Source organism: Ictalurus punctatus, chromosome 5, assembly GCF_001660625.3.
Source record: "Ictalurus punctatus breed USDA103 chromosome 5, Coco_2.0, whole genome shotgun sequence".
Taxonomy (NCBI): Eukaryota; Metazoa; Chordata; class Actinopteri; order Siluriformes; family Ictaluridae; genus Ictalurus; species Ictalurus punctatus.
The window spans coordinates 34315922-34338578 of NC_030420.2; the positions used below are offsets into that span (position 1 = coordinate 34315922).

Consider the following 22657-nt stretch of genomic DNA (forward strand, 5'->3'; position numbering starts at 1 on the left):
AAGGTCATTACGATAATCTCAGAAGGCGAGTCCGGTGTCCAGTCACCTGATCACCATCTCACCTGACGTCCGTCTCACCTAAACGTCCTCGTCTGAAGAGAAGAAGAGATCACTTCCTGCTTTATTCTGCTTTAAAAATCTTTCAAATATGTTGCCTGAAATGGACTGTGTTAACGCGCAATGTTGAATTGTATTCGTTATTCGTTTATTTTATGTATTACTGCGGCCGGCACGTCGGTCGGATTTCATCACGACACGCGTCATACATCATGATTCAAATCAAGTCCCGCCCATTTTCCTTCTAATTTATTCATGGGTAAGTCCCACCCACTTGCCCGCTCTGCTCCTGACATGCTCCGTCACAGCAAGCGCTATCCGCCCCCTTCCGCGTACATCAGCTCACAGACGCCCACGATTGGCTAGTGTCACGGTGATTGACAGTGGAGAGAGTTTATGCCCCTCCCACCCAGAGAGCACGGCCAGTTTAGCCCTCTTGGCTCTCACGCTGTTCTTTACACCTCTATGGCTGTTATAACGTGTAATGTTTTCCTGTTTTGCTCTTTTCTTGCTGACGCTGAAGGAGACGATGAAGAGAGACGAATCTCAGCCTGTCTCTCATTTCACTCAGCACGAACATCCGGAACCCACGAATGAGGAGTTTAACGCAGAACGTACGTTTATAAAACTTTCACGTGCAAACAAACATGTTAATGCACATTGTAATCTAACCTCACGTTAACACCGTGTCTTGTGGGCGTGGCCTGTGCAGCATTTTTGTTTAGTTGAGGTAGGAAACAGTAGTAGCTATATCTCCTCTAAAGTTACATGCTCGGCTTCGTACCAGATTTGGTTAGCAAAGGGAGCTAGCTGTACTAGCTAACACTCCGTTTAATATTTCTCTGCTAACACGTTAACAAGCCGCTAGTTAGCAATCTGATGTGTGTTTAAAGCAGTTTAAGAATTTCTCCAGCATTTAATACTGAACTATGATGCAGTTTCTTGCAGGATTTTGCTTCATGGTTCGCGCACTAGCAGGTGATTAGCAAGGAATCTGTACAGTTAGCAAACAGACACTGCTCTATAAAGTGTCCTGTTGTGCTGCACGCGGCAACGCATTTAACGTAGGTGGAGTGCACTTCATAGTGTTTATGGGAAGTTCACGAAGGGCTTAGCTGTTGTCGTTCTCTCCCACAGCGCCTCCTACAGGCCTGGAGTTAGCGTTCGGCTCAGGTTTAGACTCTGGACGCGATGAAGGCGTGAGGAACGATACAGACGGCGCGCCCGGGACGAACGTGACCTCGCCGAATCACCAGAACTGCCAAGTGCTCGAATATTCAAAGGTCAAAGGTCAACCCTTGTCGGAACACTCAGTTCCTCCACAACCATCAGCGCCAGCTATAACTTCTGAAGAGGAACGTTCAGCTGGGAGATCGATTACAGCAGCTCCGTGCAGTCATGCCGGGGTTCAGGAAAACGTGACAGCAAAGAACATCTCATCAGACGCTGCCATGGAAACTGGTGATGACATCACCCCGGATAATAAAGGTATGCCATCAGGGGCCATGCAGCCAAGTACAGACGAGATGGATGACAAAAAATCTCACCAGCCAGACGTGGCGTCATCAAAAGGGAAGAAGATCAAAGAGGAAGCGATTAAAAGAAATGAGAGTTTTATGCTACCAGAACCGAAAAGTTGTGATCCGAGGACTGAAGTCTGTCCAAACAGAACCGGAGGAGAACCAGGTAACCATCAGTTCATTATTCTTCACTAATAGAGCTCAGTGTGTGTGTGTGAGTGAGTGTGTGTGTGTGTGTGTTACAGTAAAATACTGAGTAACAGGGTGGTGTGATGAACAGAGTGAAATGAAATGAGTTTCTGTTATCCCCCTGAAGGTGATTATCTCCCTCTAACAGCACGCCCCCGGGTGTTTTACTCCTCTTACACCACAGCCACGTATTTTTATTTATTAAAGAATGATGTACACATGACCTGTATATAGTTTTACATGTAATGGTGTACAAATGTAATGTCATCACTGACGTTGTAGCAGCTGTAAACAGCCGTCCCCTCACCAGCCGTCTCTTTATTAACGTTAATGAGACAATAAAAACGCAGCTTGTTACGCACGTTAGAGGCGTAAACTTTTCTGTCCTGAAGACGTCGGAAAACTTTCGCCAAAGTTACAGCTTCGCCGCTGAGCGCTGACACCGGAGACTCCTTCCGTAAACGTTACAGAAACACGTTTTAAAATGCGTTCACATGGAGCGTCCGCTGTACACGTCCCTGTGTTGCTATAGAAACGATGTCGTATTAAAACGAGCGTGTTAATTATGAATAAACCTGCGATCTGAGGCTGCGCCACTGTCAGAGCCGCTGTTATAGAGAATGAATCAACACCTTCTGACCAATCACCATCCAGAACTCAGCAGCGTCTTAGTATAATAAACTGTATTTGATCAGAAACCCTGAAAGGGAACACAGTCTCCTGCTGATCCTCTAAAACTTCCTCAGTAACTTGCTGCTGTTCGTTTCTGATGTTTCAGCCACACCCACACTGAGAGATCAGCATCTCATTGGTCCACCTGGAAGCACAGGGCTACAGGTATTAAACACACACTCATACACATGCACACAAACTCTGAACTCCAATCAGGCCCATGCTAGAACTGTCCCCCAATGGGTGTGGCCTAATACTCTAATGAGCACACTTGATTGACAGCTCTCTGACCGAGGCCCCGCCTTCTATGCCGCTTAGGCAGAGAATCGGGACTGATCACCACAAAAGAGGTTCCATCTAGCACCTTTAACCATCCTTGAGGAACAGTAGAACATGCTCACTAGGTTATCTTTCGCTTGCTGGTTAGTATTTATTATTTAGCGTTCTCTCACTAGCTAGCGTTTGCTTGCTTGTTAGCATTTGCTAGTTATCTTTCGCACTCTAGTTATGTTGCTATGGTTGCTAGACAGATTTAGACGTGAAGAGACGATTCAAGCGTTAAAGCGTGGCGACAGCAGTAACGATGACGGCAGAGTGTTCAAGCCCACGTGAGGTCGCATCGTACAACAGCGCCCCCACGGTTTGCACTGATATTACACCATATGGACGAGTAGTGTTAATGTCTGAGGATGTGCACAAGCGCATAAGAATCCTAATATTTATGATTGTTGGTTTGTCCAATTACTTTTGAGCCTGTGGGAATGGCTGCAATTCCTTGACGGTTAATGCAGTAGTTTTGTGAAACCCTTCGAATTAAAGCGGAAAGTTGACACTTCAGTCACGTCTTGATTGCTTCATTTCAAATCCACTGTGTACAGAGGCAATATAACCAAAATGGTGTCGCTGTCCAAATACTTCTGGACCTGACTGTACATTTAAAGTCATTTTAAACAGTCTGTACATCACATCAGCTGCTTCGAGTCACAGCTTTGCAAAACTGCACGTCATCTCAGAAAGGTATTACATCGTCGTGTTGATCAGCTTGATATGGGAGCTTCTAGGCTTTCCATTTGTACTCGGTGAGGAAGTTTTCACATCCCCGCTAGAGAAGACGGCGCTTTAGAAACCGGTAGAAAAGTCGTTTTAGCTTAACACTCCACCGGTCCTGAGCCATGACACAGTCATGATGTTTTAAAACACTGTGGCTTGTGGCGCGAGGCACTAACGTGGAACTCGAATACGGTCTGGTTGTTTATCTGGATGAAGATCTTCCCCTTTTCCCGCTGGCTGGAGCCGTGAAATGTTCACTCTCTTGGTCATTCGAGTCCCACAGCGTCTCTGATCCTGTGATGGGAAATCGAGTTTGTCAGGATTTCATCGAATTAGATCTGAAAAGAGAGGAGAGGCGGGTGGTTCAGCTCCGCCGAGAGAGCTTTATAAATGAGAGCAGACTCACGGAGAGACGGCGAGAGAGAAAGATTAGACTGAAAACAGGAAAACGGATTAGCCAAATGATTTAATGAAGCGGAAAAGAAGACGCGTGCTGTGAAATTGACTGTGAGCTCCAGCGCCGTCGTTCGGACAGGAAGCGTTACGAAACGTTCGAATCGATTGGCGTCAAATGAATCATTCTGGACTGTTTTTGACATTTTATCGCCATTTTGTTGACGCGCATCACGATTGGTATAAAAGGTGTCTTAACATCCTGTTGTGACAGGGATATCAGGGTCGTCCTGGTCTGCCTGGAGCTCCAGGACCAAAAGGAGAAAAGGTACGCAGTATTTTTATAACCGGGAGATTTTGAGTCTATTCTCAAGAGAATAGTCTGTTGGATTTGTCTCATGGTTTTCCCATAGGGCTTTGCAGGAAGGATGGGTCGTACAGGACGCGCAGGTTCCCGAGGGCCGATCGGTCCTCCCGGCATTCCTGCCATCATCGTGTGGATGACATCGGAGGAAGAATGGCAGGAGTTTAAGGTGAATGTCACGGTTCGTCGTAGCGACGTTACATAATCTTCTGAAGGATATAGCGGTGTCGTAGCTACGAAATCTTTTCTTTCCACCAACAGAAGAGTAAACTCTACAAGAAGCTCATGGAGTCATGGCCGGTACGTGTTTCTTATTTTATTAAAGGAGTGCTGAAACTGGAGACTCCTTCCATACATGTTCTACAAACAGTGTGCTGTGGTGTACACCTGAATGCTCGGTTGTTATAAGCATCAATGAGCGTAAAATCAATCGAAATGTTCAACTCTCAGTTAACTCTTACACTCACTCCTCTGCTTTAGGACTTTGTGAAAGAGAGATAACGTTGCTAGTTATTCATGAATTTCTCTTGAACTAATAATGCCGTATTTCTTTAGAGACAGAAAGGACAACCAGGACCGATGGGGCGACCCGGAGATCCTGGCCCGCCTGTAAGTGACCCCAGGAATGCACTGACTGCAGGAAGAGCTGGTCCAGGAACACCCATTTTTCAATCAAGTACTGGTGGTTCAAATGAAAATCCCCACCCATCCAAATGTGGTGCTCACACAGAAATACGTAATGCTGAAGAAGAAGAAGAAGAAGAAGAAGAGGAAGAGGAAGAAATGCATTTGGATTTCTGTAGTCTTTAAGATATCATTCTTCTTTGCCTCTTCATTTGTATGTAATGTGGGATTCCTCAGGGATCCATTTTAGGACCTATCTTATTATTTATTTATTTTGCTTTTTTGTTTATAATATAACCACCTTCACCTTTTATGACTGTTGCTTCGTGTTGTTTTTGTCTCTAGGGTCATCTTGGCGTTCCAGGGAAACAGGGCAAGAAAGGAGTCACAGGGTCAATTGTAGGCATCCCTGAGCACCTGCTAACCCCTGACCCCGACCCCTAACCCAAACACAGCTCAGTGGCCTAACTAATCCCTAAACCTCCTGAGCCATCTTACTACGAATGATCTTACATCACAGAACCTAATATTAATAAGCAGAATATCTAGTTTTGCCATATTTATGTCTAAGTTGTCTGATAGGGGGGTGAAGGGGTGAAACATCAAAGTGTGGTTACGTGACCGTGACCGAGCATCATTCTTAAGTGATAGCACCAAGACTAAGATATTTTTTATCCCTGTACGTTAGAGCACGCTTATTCAACATCTTGATTTAGTGGAAACATCCTAATCAAGCTGAGCCCCGCCCACTAGAATATGACCTGATTGAGTAGACTGAACTGAATCACAGAGATAATCGAGAACCGAGAGTCATGAATCAGAATCAAAGTCACAATCAGGTTCAGAATTAGAATCAGATAGTTAAGTTCATGAAACAGAGACAGTATGAATCATAACAGATTTGGAATCAAAATCAAGTTCAGAATCAGAGTCGGATTCAGAGTCAGATTCATAATTAGAGTTAGGTTTAGAATCAGAATCACGATCGTTGTAAGAGTCAGATTCGGAGTCAGGCTCAAAATCCAAAGAGTCAAATTCAAAATCAGAATCAGAGTCAGGCTCATAATCTGAATCAGAGTCAGGTTCAGAATTCAAAGAATCAAGTTCAGAATCAGAATTCAGAGTTAGGTTCAGAATCATGATCAGAGTAAGAGTTGGATTCTGAGTCAGGTTCATAATCCAAAGAGTCAACTTCAGAGTCAGAATCAGAGTTAGGTTCATAATTAGAATCAGAGTCAGGTTCAGAATCCAAAGAGTCAAATTCATAATAAGAGTCAGGTTCAGAATCAGAATCAGATTCAGGTTCATAATCCAAAGAATTAAGTTCAGAATCAGAGTCAGATTCAGAGTCAGGTTCACAATCAGTAAACTCTAAACCTAATTCTTAACCCTAACACTGATTACTAAACCTAATTTTGCACAAAAAATGTTCACCAGATTCCCATGTTGGTTCAGTGTACAGTTCCGTGTCAAACATGACCAGGAAACTGACCAAACCGTGACACCTCCAGTCCGTTTGTTCAGATTGTGGTGCGCTTTTGCTTTGAGGTGTTAATTTTCCTTGATGAAATCTATTATTAGAGCAGAGTACGTGAGGAAGTGATGGATCTGCTGAACAGGAGACGAGACTTTAGATGAGCCAGTTAAAAGTTCTCTTGCATGGACAAATCCAATCACGCTCCACTGAAATCCATCCAGAGTGAAATTACAGCAGCTTCAGATGAGTTTTTAGGTTTTCAGTAGTCTGGAATCAGCACGAAGAATCATCGATTCAGTGTTTTATTTACACTGACCGTCGCAGGAAGAGAGAGAGAAACCGAGCAGTTTAACTCTTCTGAAAGTGCGAGTGCCTGGAAAGACCGCGTCTTACATATTGCCTAAGAATTTAGGAATGATTTGTATCTTATTTATAAACTAAACTATTTTCATAACAATGATTTGGTCCCAAACATTTACGAAGTATCCCCCTTTATCAGCTGAGCCGTGTTGGGTGTGAAGTGTGCTAATTTAGATTTGTACTGGAACGACAAGGCTAATGAAGCTAACAAGTAACGGAGGCTGACAGCTTAACTCTTAGCGCTGTTATTACGGAGCCGTTATCAGTACTGTAACTGATTTAGTGTTTTATATGTGCGTCCCAGGGAAGAGTGGGGCCACCTGGGATACCTGGACCTCCTGGAAGACCAGGCCAAGATGGCACACCAGGAAAAGACGGAGAAACGGGCCAACCGGGACCACGAGGGGAAAACGTACGCGACTTTTACACTTATTCGAGATTTGAGCACAAATAAATCATGTCTAGTATTTTATCTTATACCCTGTTTACACCTGGAAGTTTGTGTGTGTGTGTGTGTGTGTGTGTGTGTGTGTGTAGGGTCCACAGGGCTACAGAGGAGAGCGAGGCAGTAAAGGGGAGCTGGGTGAGTGGGTAAGAGCATCCAGGGTTTCTTTATTAAATATAAATATGAATATTACAGATGCATCTATACCGTTTTCCCCCCAGACCCAGTACGGATGCATGTTGTTTTGCCACACACGAACACTGATACTGGCACCAAAATGAGTACGCTACAAAGACAGAGCGTGAGGACGCGGGGCGCTATCGGCGAGCGTGCTCGTTAGGAACGAGCGCAAGGTGTCGTGAATTTCGCTTAAACCGCAGAACAAAGTGTAAACCCTGGCGAAAGAAGTGCGCGTGTCTCAGTGCTCGCAGAAATGAAGCGCTCCGGACAATCCGCGGCACCTTGCGCTCTTTTTTAACGGCCACGCCCGCCGATACTGCTCTGCTTGTATTGTAGGAAGATGCTATAATTCCCCCTCGTGATATTTTCATAGTTTGCGTGGTTAATCGTGAAATAAATCCGGATCGCTGGTCATTAGCGCTACAAAATACGCTAGGTCTCACAGCATGGTACGTAGTAGTACCTGGTATCGGAGCATTTTTAATGAGTGAATGAGCACAGTATCGGACCGATACTCTGATCAATACCGGTATCGATATCGATGCATCCGTAGTTAATATTAAACCCGGAGATTTTCTTTAGGCATTCAGTTTGAAATAAAAAATGAGGTCATTTCTTGACGTCAGGGTTACACTGGAGAACCGGGACCTCAGGGAGAGAAAGGCAGGAACGGGGTGAAGGTAAAAGCACGTCCTGGTTCTTCTGTAACATTACACTGTGATTAATTAAGCGTAAACCCTGATGCGTTGTTTGTTTGTTTGTTTGTTTACAGGGATATAAAGGGGAAGTTGGCCTGATTGGAATAATTGGCTATATTGTAAGTGAATATGCAGAAGAGAGTTCGCACAGTTGGAACATTGTTTTGTTTTGAGTTAAATTACAGACTTCGTAACAAAACGTAACATTACATCATGCGCACGCTCGCTTCTTCTATCACGCGCGAGTTTGACATGAACATCGGCAGTGAGCGCCTTACGATTTCACTGAACCGAAAGGAGTCCCGTGCTGTAACGTCAAAGCGGCACGACTGTCACAAAAACGCCCGGAGAACGCCGTGAACGTACATGTACAGCCAAAAACTATGAAGTAGAAAAAAATACAAACGATCATGGGATGTTCCTCACGCACAGCGCGCAGAGCGTTTAAACCTGTGTTGTAATTGGTAGTGGTACAGTAGCGGCGCTGAGTTTTCAGGTTCTCCAGCCATCCATGTGGAATTATCACTGTAACCAGCAGATTAAATGATTGGATCCGAACAGGGTCAAGGTCACAGCAAGGTCAAATGTCTCTGAAATGTCTTCAGTGGCTTCCTTCATGTTGTTACTTACGCTTTTGTGTTCAGGAACTCGAGTCCCATTTTTAGCAAAATGTCTTCCAAGATTTTTCATACTTAGTTTATATATATATATATATATATATCACTTCACACCTCCGGGGTCGGGGGTTCGAATCCCGCCTCCACCCTGTGTGTGCGGAGTTTGTACGTTCTCCCCGTGCTTTGAGGGTTTCCTCCAGGCTCTCCGGTTTCCTCCCCCAGTCCAAAGACACATGTTGTAGACTGATTGGCGTGTCCAAATAGTCCATAGTGTGTGAATGGGAGTGTGAGTGTGTGCGATTGTGCCCTGGGACGCTGTTGGCACCCTGTCCGGTGTCCCCCCCGTCTCGTGCCCCGAGTTCCCTGGGATAGGCTCCAGGTTCCTCGCGACCCTGTGTAGGATAAGTGCTACAGAAAATGGATGGATGGATGGATGTATTTTTTTCCGACAGCCTTTATAAACGCCTTTGACAGAAGAGGAATGTTGCGAGGTCGCGATGGGCTTTAACAGGAAGCCTGGCGCGAGCACATCTCACACGTCGCCTAACTTCTTAACGAATTCAAAAAGACCGGACGTGTTGTGGACCAACCGAGAAGAAGTTGACGTTCACGAAAATACTTCTGGTTCCATTCCTTTACTCACCTGCGAGTGGACCAGTCACGCTGGCTTTTCCGAAAGGACATGGAGAAATGATGCGCTTGTACTGTCTATGGATTTAATGCTGTCACAGTTGCATGTAATGACATTTGCAATGCTTAAAAATGTTTTTAAAATAAAACTGCACATGTTTAGGGGCCACCTGGACCGCGAGGACAGCGGGGGATTATGGGAGCACACGGTTCTCCTGTACGTCTCTGTTTTTAAACCTCTTTTATATCACTTGTTATTATTATTTAAGATTTTTACCATCTAAACCCGGACACGTTGTTTAGGGAGAACCTGGATGGCCCGGGTTTACAGGAGCTCCAGGTCCAACAGTACGTCATACATCCTATTTACTGTACGCTCGACTTTCTCTTTTCCTCTTTAATGAAACGTTGATGGTGTCCTGCAGGGTCGTACGGGACCGAGAGGTGCTAAAGGACTGAGTGGAGTTAAAGGACCTCCTGTAAGAGCTGTTGTGTTCTCTGCTTTAAATCAAAACAGTTCATTGATAAAAAAAAACCCCGAATCGGATTAAAGTTAATGGTCTGTGTTCAGGGTCAGCCCGGTGAGAGCGGAGCGAGAGGAGAAGCCGGGAAAGCAGTGAGTCTCACACACACTTTACTGAGGGAAAAAAATGAATATTGTCACAATAATAAATGTTTTTAAAATTTAAATCCAGCGTTAAGTGTCACAAAATGAAGAGCAAGCCTTTAACAGCCTTTAATTTGAGTCCTGGTCGTGAAATGTGGTTTTAGTATGTTTCCTGGAAAGATCATTTGCTGCAGATTGTCGAGTAAATACAAATGATAATAAAAAAGCCTGAAAAAGAATAATGTATAAAAACTAAAATATGCAAATACCAAAAAAACTTTTATAAAACAAGAAATACCCCTCCCCCAATTCATCAATAAAAATAATATATCAAATATATTGCTTAATAGAAAAGATCTCCAGAAGAGCTCCCAATGCTCGCAGTACTGCGTGTATTTATTAAGACCCTATTATTATTATTATTATTATTATTATTATTTCAAACATACAAAACGTATGCCTTAACCCTTTCTCGCAGTACACTGCGGCTCCGTTCTGCCGGCGTTCTTAATCAGTATAAGCAAATGAATTTTTATCTCTGCAAGTCTGTTATAAGATGAGTCAGGACACGGTTGGGTTTCTGTGTGTAGAGTATCATGACTGTTTAGCTGCTGGTGAGAAGGAGGATGGGATAGAGGAGTGGTGTGCGCCCCCTGCTGGGCAAACAATTCACACCACTCCACAATAACACCGGTACAGAGATAAAACACAGCACAACTGAAGCTTTGATAGTAAAACTGTATACAACCGCCACAAAAACATTTCAACCTAATAGGCTAGGTAAAAAAAAAAAAGGTATGAAAACCTGGGTGTCTACTTTCATATGAGCCATTAATCACCACCGTGGAGCGTGACATCTCAAATCTCAAATAAATTCAATGCTGAACAAGGGCACGCCCGTGAAAAAGGTCTCTGGTAAATGGCTCCGGTAAAAAGAGTTCATTCGTGTTATATGTTAATAAAATGTGTGTGTTCAGGGAGATCCAGGTCCCGATGGCATTACCGGATTTCACGGACATGGCGGGCCGCAGGTATGATGTGCGTTTATAATTACTCGCTCACTGTAACCATGGAAAATGTGTTAAGCGTTAGAGGAATGTTTATAAAGTCTAAAAAAATGATTAACGTTGTGTTTCCTTTTTTAATAACACAACAAATAAACAAAGCAATCGCTTTTTCAGAGCCGTAAACAAATCGTTCCGGGTAACAACAAACGCTCTGACTCATCCAGTTCACTATACTGGATATTTAACTCAATAAACATGCTGTATTTTTTCAAATGATTTTAGGGTAAACCAGGGCGAGGTGGGCCTCCGGGTCCCAAAGGACATCCTGTACGTTTGATTTCATATTACACAAATTTTTACTTTACTTTTAATAACTTGCTTAATATGAAATGTTTAAATGTATTGTTTTTCATTTCTATATCCTGTGTTTATCCATCTACAGGGGCAGATTGGAGACGAAGGAGCCATTGGAGACCCGGGACCACCGGGACCGCCAGTAAGACTTTATGAATGACTTCGACAAAATAAAAATATTTTAATCCCTAAATATAGTTGGATTCAAATGGTTTAAAACGATATAATAAATTGTTTAATGCTTAAAAAAATCATTTGACTGAATTTCTTCATGGCCGAGGAACATCCCTACAGCCTGATGTTAAAAAGCCAGGATGTATGAATATTCATGAATGGGCACGAATATGCAAATTAGACGATGTCCCATATCTTCCTGCCATCCCTATTACTATAATATCGCTAGCTTTTAGAGCTAGTTAGCACACGAATCAGATGAGTCTCAGTTTATCATCCAAGCTTGTCATGTTACCACGGCAACCACCATTTTCCCTCACTAACATTAGCTAACTTAGCTACGGCACTAGTTAACATCAGTTACGACTAATCGACACGACTGGGCTTTACGTTTATATTTGGAGCTGTCCGAATGTAACGTTGCCATGCCGACCACCATCTCATCATCACTAACATTATCTGAGTTAGCAGGCTCGCTAGCTTAGCACAGATGGCTTATACATGGATGTGATTGGTGCAGAGCTGTGAAGTTAAAGTGCGGTGTAAATGAGACAACATGGAGTTTCTTTGCAGCTTTGATGTTCTGCCTAATCGACGTATTTATTACTGATGTACTGATCCGTTGTTTTTTTTTTAGGGTCATGCTGGAAAAGTGGGAAAACCAGGACCCTCAGGTGATCCAGTAAGATTATTTAAGAATGTTCTTTATCTATTTAGCCATACACAACTTACAGCAAAGACATTTCTCTTATTTGATCTGTTAAATAGTTGTTGTTGTTTTTTTTTTTAAATCTATATATCCAGGGTCAGAAAAGTGAGCGAGGAGATAAAGGAGATCCTGGTGAAAAAGGAGAACAAGTGAGTTTATTATATATTTATATTTGCAGATTCACGGAAGGAAACGATGTGATCAAAATAGTGTTGATTTAAATGTGATAAGTTAACGCTTGTTTATAACACTATCTGACCGTCAAAAGACAAAAGAGAATGAAGAAAGAATCACAGTTTCTCGGTATTTATTTTATTTATAGATGTTAATGTACATGTTTCGGTAAAGCTGCTTTGGGACAGTGAAAGTGCTGCACAAATAAACCCCAATCGAATTGGATTGATTTGAACTGGGGTGTAGGTGTTGTAGGTGTTACCTCTTTCTCCTTCCAGCTACACGGTGATTAGTAAAATGATCGGCTTAGGTGCACAATTAAAGAGTAACAATGTCTCGGAAAAGAGGTAATAGATCATACACGATAATAGTGTGTGTTGAGTTTATAAATCCACAGAGTTCATAAAAGGACATTTCCGGGAGTCGGGAGATTACACCTTTATATCCGACGGGTTTTGGGTGCTGAAGGAGATGTTACGAGAATATAAAAGAGATCCAGCGTTATGTCTTTTTCCTGGACGCCTAAAAATGTTAAGGAAAAAAAAAAAAGCACTGTGTGCTTGGGCAAATAGAATAGAATCGAAATAACCCTTGGTTCATATTTACCCAGGCAGATGCACTTCACAGATGACATTATGCACAATCACTTCCGGGTAGAACATTTATTTATTTGTTTGTTTGTTTGTTTGTTTGTTTGTTTGTTTGTTTATTTAAAGGGAAGACCTCAGATGTTTTGGACAAATGGGTGATTTTGTGTAAGTCAGGTAGCTAGCTATGGAGTTTATGTATATCATGAATTCGTCACCTTTCATGAGCACCCCAATGAAATTCAGTTCAATTCAATTTTATTTATATATGGAGCTTTCAGCCATGGGACATTTTCCTGAAGCAGCTTTACAGAAAGAATTGAATAATTTGGTGCTCAGGCTCTTGAATCTTCCTGGCTGGTGACAGAGTGTTATTAAAACCGTGTTGAATTACATTGTGTGTGTTATCAGGGTTCTGTAGGTCCTCCTGGTTTTCCCGGGTTCCGTGGTCGAGCGGGTCGTTCAGGTGTGCTGGGAGAACCCGGGCCGACTGGATCAGCTGGATCACCAGGACCACAAGTAAACTTTTCCTGGTTTTGTTCATACTTCGTTTCAAACGATCGTTTCGTAATCGTCTGTGATGGTTTTTAATCTTTTAGGGTTTGGAAGGAGGTGCTGGAGATCAGGGCAAACAAGGCAGAGACGGCCCCAAGGTAATGAACGTCATTTGAGAGGATCGAAGGAAGACTTTTCTATTTCATTTCTAAAATATAAACGTTTTCATCTTCAGGGAGAACGAGGTCCCGATGGTGTAACTGGAGTTCCGGGACCAAGAGGTGATAAGGTACACAATCAGAGAACTGACCATTTTGAAGTATTAATAAATATTGTGTGAAGTAAAGTGGCTTGAATGAAAAATAAAACAGAAGTGTGAAAAAAACCCCCTCTGAACTCAGCAATCAGACCCATACTAGACCTGCCCTAATGGGCGTGGTCTAATATTCTAACGAGCAGCTTGATTGACAGACCTCTGTCTGTGACTCTGCCTATGACAGCACTCATATCACCTAAACACAAGTGATGAAAATCAGGATTGTTCTATCACTTAAGGGTTCTTTGTCTTGTTTGTTTGGTGGAAGCTCTTCAAGCCTCTGTGTAGAACCCTGGAGCATTTATCTCTCAGATAAAGTTCCAGGGAGAACCTATGTAAGATGGTAGAACCCTTAATCATCTTAAAATCCCCATGTGTTTTTGTGTGAATGCATCAACATATCCAATGATTGCAGCTATCACAGTAGATTATGTTCTCTAGGTTCTCTTTTGCTAGTTTGACTTGCTAGCTAGCGGTCTCTCAGGAGTTACCTTTTATTCACCGAACAGCTTTCGCTTGCTTGACTGCTTCAGTCTCCAGACTGGAATGAAGAAAAAAACAATTCTGGATTAAATAATGTTTTAATAGGTCTTTAAATAAAAAAAAAATTAAAAATCTTGAATGGCATTAGAGAAAGAAACTTCACAGATTGATGTTTTTTTTTTTCTCCAAATGAAAGGGTCGGCCGGGACGCGGTGGATTCAGCGGTCTGCCAGGACCTTTGGTAGGATCATGTTCTTCTGTAGTGATGGCTGACTTTAGCCAGGATAATGATGCTACTATTCTTACATGTATACTCTGTTGGGTTATATAGGGGCAAATGGGAAAATCAGGAGAGCGAGGACCTGAAGGAGAGCCTGGTATCAAGGTTCCTGTGTACATCAGACTTTGTAGACATCTTTGTAGATAAAAACGACAACATTGAAAATAATAATTACTGAAGATATTCCCAGTTCATGGCATGTTTTGTTGAATGAGTTGTAATTTGGGCTTGCAGGGTAGAACAGGATTTCCAGGAGGACCTGGAGCTAAAGGCCTGAAGGTAGGATGTGCTGAAGAACTCTTCAAGGATAGCTAATGTTCATAATTAGAAGCATTTAGCCTTGACATTGAGTCCACCAGCATCCTGTGTGCCATAAATCCTAAAACCTCGATTCCTAACTCCTACAGTAGCTCAAACCACCGATCTTGTAGCTAAAACTCTAAAACCTATTTCTGTACCCAAATCCTTAACTGTAAACTTCACGCCCTTATTCTAATCCTTAACCCCTAACTCTAACCCCAATCCATATTAACTTTAGCATCTAACTCCAAACACTGAGCCCTGATTTCAACATAAAGAATACCGTTAATCTTTAAACTAGTGGTCAATCAGCCAGGGCCTCCTGACCCATAAACCCAAGATACGTACGAGACAGCATCACCACTATGACAGACTTTAACGGTCACTCAATCGGGACCTTGAAGCACCAAGTCTCTAACTCCTGATCAAGAGGGCATTAGTCAGAGAAGCAACCAAGAGGCCACGTGTAACTCTTAACATGATGCTACCACAGCTATGCTTCACAGTTGGGACGGTGTTGTCAGGGTGATGAGTACTTGGTTTGATTTGGTTTCTGCCAAGGACAGAATGTTGGTCTCATCAGAGCAGAGAACATTTTCCCACATGTTTGCTGAGTCTCCAGCATGTCTTTTTGTCCAAATGGAAGTTCATACAACACGCCACTCTTCCATGAAGCCCAGCTCTGTATATTGTCCTGGCGTGTGGTTGTCCCATGAACACAGGCTCTCTCCAGCTCCTTCGGTGTTGCCCTTGGCTTCTTGGTTGCTTCATAGACTAATACTCTCCTTGCTCGGTCAATGACTTTTGCCGGACGGCCTCCTCTAAGCCTTAACCCTTAACCCCGTGCTCAGCCGGTAGGGTTACTAATCTCTCTCAGAGGCGGTATGATTACGATCATATGTGATTTGAGATGATCAGCTGTGATTGAATCTAGATGAATTTCTTTTGTATGTAGGGACTGCAGGGTTTTCCAGGGATTCGAGGGCAGGATGGAATTCATGGTTCTCCGGTAAGACCAGAGCATAATGAAGAATGAGTGGTATATACACAGGACACAGCAGTGAAAGTGACCATTAAACATGTAAAATTCACTTCTTTCAGGGACTCACAGGAGCACTAGGGGCAAATGGAGCAACGGGTCCTTCAGGACACAGGGTGAGGAAAAGTCATTGAGAGCTTTATCCCGTGTCAGGATCACTTCCACAGGATTTAACTTTCAGAACCAATGATGGACCTTTTTTGTCATTCAGGGTTTCCAGGGAAAGCCGGGCGCTCCTGGTGTACAAGGTCCTGTTGGGAAAAGTGTGAGTAAAAGTTGGGTTTCTCGCAGCTCTATGGTCCAAGATTCGATTCTGAGCTCCAGTTCAAGCTGTTTTACTGAAAGGGTCCATGAAGGATTGCATTTTTCACCTTTAAAATGGAACTTGCTTTAACAGGGAGATCAGGGAAGTAGAGGAATCGCTGGCAAGCCTGGAAAACCCGGAGTGCAGGTGAATAATACAGGCTCATTAACGTTAAGTGCCAGTGGAGATTTTTGGAACGTAGCCCATAGCAATGTCCGCTGGTTCGTTGTGGTTGTTTTTGAATTGTGTCGATCTCTCCATATAAATGGTACATTTGAGATGATCCTGCTGCCATGCCATAATATAAGATCAACAAGACTTAAGAATTTGACCAATAAAACATCTTTGTTTTTTAATAGTTTGCCTCCTCAAGTGTCGTTCATCATACTGTATGTGTAAGCTGAACACACTGATCGGCTGGTTAATCAGGTGTTAATGCTAAACGTCAGGGAAGATTTACAGGACGGAAAGTCGTTTTGTGGGTAAACGACATTAACGAAGCAGCTTAATCTGTATCTCTGCTGCAGAACGTGTTTAATGTCGTTTAGTGAAATGGGTTGCTAGCAAACTTAGCATCACATCATGCTAACATGTCTGTGTTTGTCAGGGAATCGAAGGCACTGAGGGTCCGAAGGGACTTCCTGGCAGTCCAGGGCAGAAGGTCAGAACATCTAAAAGTTTTCTTCTTCTTCTTCTTCTTCTTCTTCTTCTTGTTCTAATATCATTAAGTGTTTGCAGGGAGTTCGAGGAAACAAGGGTCCCAAAGGAAAACCTGGACGTCCGGTAAGTTCTCGTTTTTTTAAAAGTGATTTTAAAGTGTTTAAAGTCATTCATCTCTGTTTTCGAAAGTAATATTAATGTTTATTCACTTTTATTTTTCTTCAGGGAGCTCGAGGTCTGCCAGGAGTGAAGGGTTACAGAGGACTTCCTGTGAGAAATCACTATAACAGATTTTATCAGTCAAGTTTTTATTAGTCAGATTTATTTATATCGCAAGGCACTGAACACTTTGAACACTCGGGGTGAGGTGGGTTTATTTTAAATGTAAAAAAAAAGAAGAAAAAGAAAAGAAAAAGAAATAAAGCAATGAATATTTTAAAAAATAATACCGTCAGAGCTGCTGTTATGGAAAATTCTGCAATATAATCCTTCTGACCAATCAGAATCTAGAATTAAGCAAATGGTTGAAAACGTGCTGTCTTTAATACAGAACAATGTATGATTATTGACGTGGTGAAGTTTTCTGTGTTTATATACCGTGGCCTGAACATCATGAACATCGTGTTTCAGGAAGTGGAAACTAACTGAAGGCTGTAAAATAACACAAAAGGCTGGTATTAGGGGAAAAAAACAGTTTAGTCATACTTGTCGCTTTAATTTACGTCAGGGTGATAACTGGTTTATGTGTGTATTTTACAGGGTGTACAGGGGAACATGGGTGTGTGGGGTAAGATCGGACTCCAGGGGCCACCAGGAGATCAAGGGCCTCGAGGACCAGCTGGAGCTGTAGGGGTGCCTGGATATCCGGTATAGAGGATTGTAGAAAATTATTTCTTTTCAAAGAATTCTTTAACTTATCCAGTGCTTACATCACTTCCGATGTCATTCCATCTTAATCATTTCTTCTCCAGGGTAAAGATGGACCAGCAGGAGCTTTAGGGCCTCAAGGAGAAAAAGGAGATAAGGTCCGTTCTTGTAACCAAGTGGAATACCGATCATACGGTTTGGATTATAATCATGTTTCATTTGGTTTCTTTGCGTACAGGGCGTTAAAGGGGCGGCGGGAGCGGACGGAGTGTCCGGTGTCGATGGTGAGGAGGTAGATCGATCGCTGCGTTGATCAGATTGTGGAAAGTTTTAAAAAAGGAATTATTTTTTTAAAATAAATTTGGTGAAATTCAGAGAAATCAGATTTATTGCTTGATTGTGTAACGGCGTGTTTCAGGGCGCGGTCGGAATCATCGGACCGGTCGGGCCGCTGGGATTTAAAGGAGCACCGGTGAGTTTTGATTTCATTTTTTGGTTCGAGGTTTAGATGTTAGCGAGGTAAAAATGGAATGTAAAAAAATGACACTGTAAACTAAAATTATCACGAAAATTACAATGGGGTACCGATGTGCCATTGATTAGATACTAACCAGTACTAGTGTTCGGGCACCAACAGGTTACCCATCAGGTACTAGTGAGGCACCAATGGGACACTAAAATGCACCAACAGGATGTTTGTGTTGTATCAGTAGGACAGTATTGGAAAAAAGGAATGAATTGGGTATCCTTAAAAGGTCCAAATGGGATACTGAAGGGTAGCAGTGAGGTGTCATGAGGTCACTGGTGGCGTAGCACTGACACTAAAGGGGTACGTGGTATAACAGTAGAGTACATGTAAGGCAATCTCACTAATGTGGCACTAAAATCTATCAATGGGGCAACAGTTGGGGAACTAATGGATAGCAGTGGTGTTGCAATAGGGCAGTAGAGGTGTATCAATACAAACAACAGGGCACTAGCACTGGTAGGGCATGAATGGGGCATTAAAACAACCAACAACACTTAGTTCAGTAGTATTGTATGAATGTGCCACTAACAGGGGCAGTACTTGGTACCTATGAGATACCAAGGGGTTAACAAATGGGAACTCTTGGGATATTAATGGTGTACTAATTTGTCCTAATAAGCACCAGTAGAGCTTCAGTCCAGTGCTTCTACATTTCTCACACCGACTCGAGAATCTCCTGAGTGTGAAGAGCCCATGTCGGGAATCTGTAGGATCCATGATGTCATGAGCTAAATGTAGAACCATGTGTGCCAAGATCGACAGGCTTTTCCCACCTCACTGCGCTGGTCTGTCTTCATGTTTGTCCCCCTGTCCTCACTGCTCTATGAGACACACTGTTATGAAAAGTTTGACGTATTTCAGGGTGAAAAGGGAGGTTCTGGATTTCCTGGAGCCCCTGGATTAAAAGGCGTCAGAGGAGAAAGAGGACATCGAGGACCAGCGGGAATAAAAGGCATGACTGGACGAGAGGTATGTAGAGAAACATCAAAAAGTACACTACATACTAATCATCTATATGATGTTGCGTAACAAGTATTGTATAAAGAAAAAGATATGGTTCATGATTTAAATTTAAACATGCATAATTATTGAATTTTGTTTGTTTGTTTGTTTGTTTTAGGGACAGAGTGGCCTTCAAGGGCAATCGGGAGAGCAGGGACCACCCGGAGAAAAGGTAACCATTGATTCACATTTGTGTTACAGATTTCTGAGCTCCACATTCAGATTATTAAAATCACCTGCGTGGAGTTCATGTGTCTGAGGTTGCCAGATTTCTCGCTTAGCGTCCGAACAGAGTTTAGACACAAGCACTCGCTTTAAACCTGAAAATAATCCAGGATAGAAAAGTCTGAAGAAGGTACGAGCTTTTTCTTCTTTGCTGTCGAATTTAGTACGATGTAACGTACTGTATGTGTGCAGGGTCGGTCTGGCTCCAGAGGACGTCCGGGTTCGGCGGGTAAATATGGACCAGGCGGTAAAACCGGACCCGATGGTACAAAGGGCGATAAAGGTGAACATGGACTTATTGTGAGTACCTTTAATCTTACAGCAGAAAATATTAAATATTTCAATAATGAATAAATACTTATAATTAAAACAAACATTGACACACAGATCTCCAGCGGTGAGATTTCTTTGTTTTTGTTCTTATTATTCCAGGGCGAGATGGGGATCCTGGGGCGTCCAGGTCCTGCAGGTGAACCAGGATTATCAGTAAGTGTTTGATGCGTTTCATTAAAATTCATGTCAATTAAATTTGTGTTAGTTGGAAATATATCTCCTGATCTCACCTAAATACAGGGTTTAATAGGAAACAGAGGTCTTGCTGGAAGCAACGGACCCCAGGGGCTGAAAGTAAGTTTTTATTTGTGTAATAAAGGTGCACATTAGCAGTGTTTTTGTCTCAGTGTTTAATTCAGTCTGGTATTTTTGGTGTGATTTTGGTTGATAGGGAGATTCTGGTGAACGAGGAAAACCTGGAGCGCAGGGGGAGGACGGACCTGCAGTATGTTTTCATTTATGAAACGCAACACAGTTAGATCATAAGTAAAATTACTGTGTTTAATTCTAACGTATAATTTCAGGGTATTGAAGGGTTGCGAGGAAAGAAAGGAGAGACCGGACAGCGAGGCAAACATGTGAGCCTTTTTAAAAAATATACACAAATATATAATGATAACAACACACAACTGCTATTTTATATTATATAGTACATACAGTATAAACTGTACATCATGCTGTCAGATTATATAGAGATTATACAGAGATTATATAGAGATTATACAGAGATTATACAGAGATTGTACAGCGATTATACAGAGATTATATAGAGATTATATAGAGATTATACAGAGATTGTACAGAGATTGTACAGAGATTATACAGAGATTATATAGAGATTGTACAGAGATTATATAGAGATTGTACAGAGATTATACAGAGATTATATAGAGATTATACAGAGATTATATAGAGATTGTACAGCGATTATACAGAGATTATATAGAGATTATACAGAGATTATATAGAGATTATACAGAGATTATATAGAGATTGAACAGAGATTATACAAATATTGTACAGAGATTATACAGATATTATACAGATATTATACAGATATTGTACAGAGATTATATAGAGATTATACAGAGATTATACAGATATTATATAGAGATTATACAGATATTATATAGAGATTGTACAGAGATTATACAGAGATTATATAGAGATTATACAGAGATTATATAGAGATTATACAGAGATTGTACAGATATTGTACAGAGATTATATAGAGATTATACAGAGATTATACAGAGATTGTACAGAGATTATATAGAGATTATACAGAGATTATACAGATATTATATAGAGATTATACAGATATTATATAGAGATTGTACAGCGATTATACAGAGATTATATAGAGATTATACAGAGATTATATAGAGATTATACAGAGATTATATAGAGATTGAACAGAGATTATACAGAGATTATACAGAGATTATATAGATATTATATAGAGATTATACAGAGATTATACAGAGATTGTACAGAGATTGTACAGAGATTACATAGAGATTATATAGAGATTGTACAGAGATTACATAGAGATTATATAGAGATTATGTAGAGATTATACAGAGATTGTACAGAGAATATATAGAGAATATATAGAGATTGTACAGAGATTAACCGAGATTATACAGAGATTGTACAGAGATTATATAGAGATTATACAGAGATTATACAGAGATTATATAGAGATTATTTAGAGATTATATAGAGATTATTTAGAGGATAGTGGATATTCTTGTCATTTCTTTCTGTAAAATGTATTTCAGGATAAATTACTGTTTGTTGTTGTTTGTTTGTTAATTACAAAAATAGAAATGACTATTCCATGTTGAATTGAGATGTTGTTTAAGGTAGTAATTGTGATTAATTGTAATTGTAACACCGCATATTTGGAGACTTTTCTCCCAGCTCAAAAACAAACAAAAAAACCCTTAATTTTGTTTAGGGGCCAGTGGGACCCCTGGGACCTAAAGGGCCTCCTGGGGAAAAAGGCACACCGGGACCTCCTGGACCTCCAGGTAACACAGGGGTCAAAGGTCACGCAGGAGCGAAGGTATGTGTCCAGAATTGTGTGTCAATTGTTTGTTTTCTTATGTTAAAGTGTTTGAGGGATCAAGTGTTTGTGTGTCTTTTAAAAAGGGGGAAATGGGACTTCCTGGATATAGAGGCACCAAAGGCGTTGCTGGAAAACCGGTGAGACAATTTTGGTCTTGGTTCATCTTTATTCCTTTATTTACAAGTACATCCTTATAACAAAATAGCACAGGTAGACAAAATCCAGATCTCCAGAGCTAAAATGTGTCAATAACTGTTTTCTGCAGGGAGTTCAAGGCTTGAACGGAAAACGTGGCTCTCGTGGGAATCCAGGAAAACCAGCGAGTATCACTGCTACTCAGAACTACAACTTAATGTCTTATCTACTCTAATCACACACCTGATTAATAATACGTCATAAAATAAAGTCAGATTGCTTTGTTTCAGGGCCTCAGTGGCACTGACGGTTTACTGGGAGTTCAAGGCAATGAGGGAGATCCGGTAAGATCGATTTCACTTCATTTACTGATACAGAGACCGTGTCCTGTTCTTCGCTTTCCTTATATGGTCATTGTTTCCTGTTCTTGTTATACTGTTCCAGCGGTAGTTACAGTAACTATCTAACCTGTTGCTTTGTACCCTCTTTTTTTCTCAATTTGCACCTGTCTACTGGCAAAACATTGTTTTTTAGTTAGTAGTTTGAAATTCCATGGTTCCCTAAGTTCTAGACTTCTGTATAGTTCTGCATAGTTCTTTAGTTCCTTCCTTCATTGGTTTGTTCAATAGTTATTTAGTTCTACACTTCCTGAATCCCACAGTCCCATGGGTCTGTAGTTCTTTAAACCCTGAATTCCCAACTTACTTACTTTTACTTCCATAGTTCC

The 22657-nt window shown here is 41.6% G+C and overlaps 1 protein-coding gene across 2 annotated transcripts in view; it reads left to right on the forward strand.

Moving 5' to 3' along the window:
• Positions 1-22657, forward strand: part of si:dkey-21p1.3 (collagen alpha-1(I) chain) — a 32230-nt gene continuing 9573 nt past the window's right edge. For both annotated transcript variants that reach the window (XR_006982589.2, XM_017467218.3), the window contains exons 1-49: positions 1-671; positions 1195-1743; positions 2545-2603; positions 4156-4209; positions 4295-4414; positions 4507-4545; positions 4801-4854; positions 5215-5268; positions 7011-7118; positions 7244-7297; positions 7958-8011; positions 8104-8148; positions 9440-9493; positions 9580-9624; positions 9702-9755; positions 9848-9892; positions 10861-10914; positions 11173-11217; positions 11333-11386; positions 12056-12100; positions 12223-12276; positions 13300-13407; positions 13488-13541; positions 13619-13672; positions 14379-14423; positions 14514-14567; positions 14697-14741; positions 15718-15771; positions 15864-15917; positions 16013-16066; positions 16199-16252; positions 16713-16766; positions 16844-16888; positions 16991-17035; positions 17525-17632; positions 17737-17790; positions 17871-17924; positions 18051-18104; positions 19023-19130; positions 19282-19335; positions 19581-19688; positions 19821-19874; positions 19962-20015; positions 20113-20166; positions 20246-20299; positions 21685-21792; positions 21879-21932; positions 22061-22114; positions 22221-22274. Coding sequence is in view for 1 of the 2 variants with exons in the window: in XM_017467218.3 (XP_017322707.3) it covers positions 542-671; positions 1195-1743; positions 2545-2603; positions 4156-4209; positions 4295-4414; positions 4507-4545; positions 4801-4854; positions 5215-5268; positions 7011-7118; positions 7244-7297; positions 7958-8011; positions 8104-8148; positions 9440-9493; positions 9580-9624; positions 9702-9755; positions 9848-9892; positions 10861-10914; positions 11173-11217; positions 11333-11386; positions 12056-12100; positions 12223-12276; positions 13300-13407; positions 13488-13541; positions 13619-13672; positions 14379-14423; positions 14514-14567; positions 14697-14741; positions 15718-15771; positions 15864-15917; positions 16013-16066; positions 16199-16252; positions 16713-16766; positions 16844-16888; positions 16991-17035; positions 17525-17632; positions 17737-17790; positions 17871-17924; positions 18051-18104; positions 19023-19130; positions 19282-19335; positions 19581-19688; positions 19821-19874; positions 19962-20015; positions 20113-20166; positions 20246-20299; positions 21685-21792; positions 21879-21932; positions 22061-22114; positions 22221-22274 (3516 nt within the window). In the remaining variant the exon portion in view is untranslated. The remainder of the gene's footprint in view (positions 672-1194; positions 1744-2544; positions 2604-4155; positions 4210-4294; positions 4415-4506; positions 4546-4800; positions 4855-5214; positions 5269-7010; positions 7119-7243; positions 7298-7957; positions 8012-8103; positions 8149-9439; positions 9494-9579; positions 9625-9701; positions 9756-9847; positions 9893-10860; positions 10915-11172; positions 11218-11332; positions 11387-12055; positions 12101-12222; positions 12277-13299; positions 13408-13487; positions 13542-13618; positions 13673-14378; positions 14424-14513; positions 14568-14696; positions 14742-15717; positions 15772-15863; positions 15918-16012; positions 16067-16198; positions 16253-16712; positions 16767-16843; positions 16889-16990; positions 17036-17524; positions 17633-17736; positions 17791-17870; positions 17925-18050; positions 18105-19022; positions 19131-19281; positions 19336-19580; positions 19689-19820; positions 19875-19961; positions 20016-20112; positions 20167-20245; positions 20300-21684; positions 21793-21878; positions 21933-22060; positions 22115-22220; positions 22275-22657) is intronic.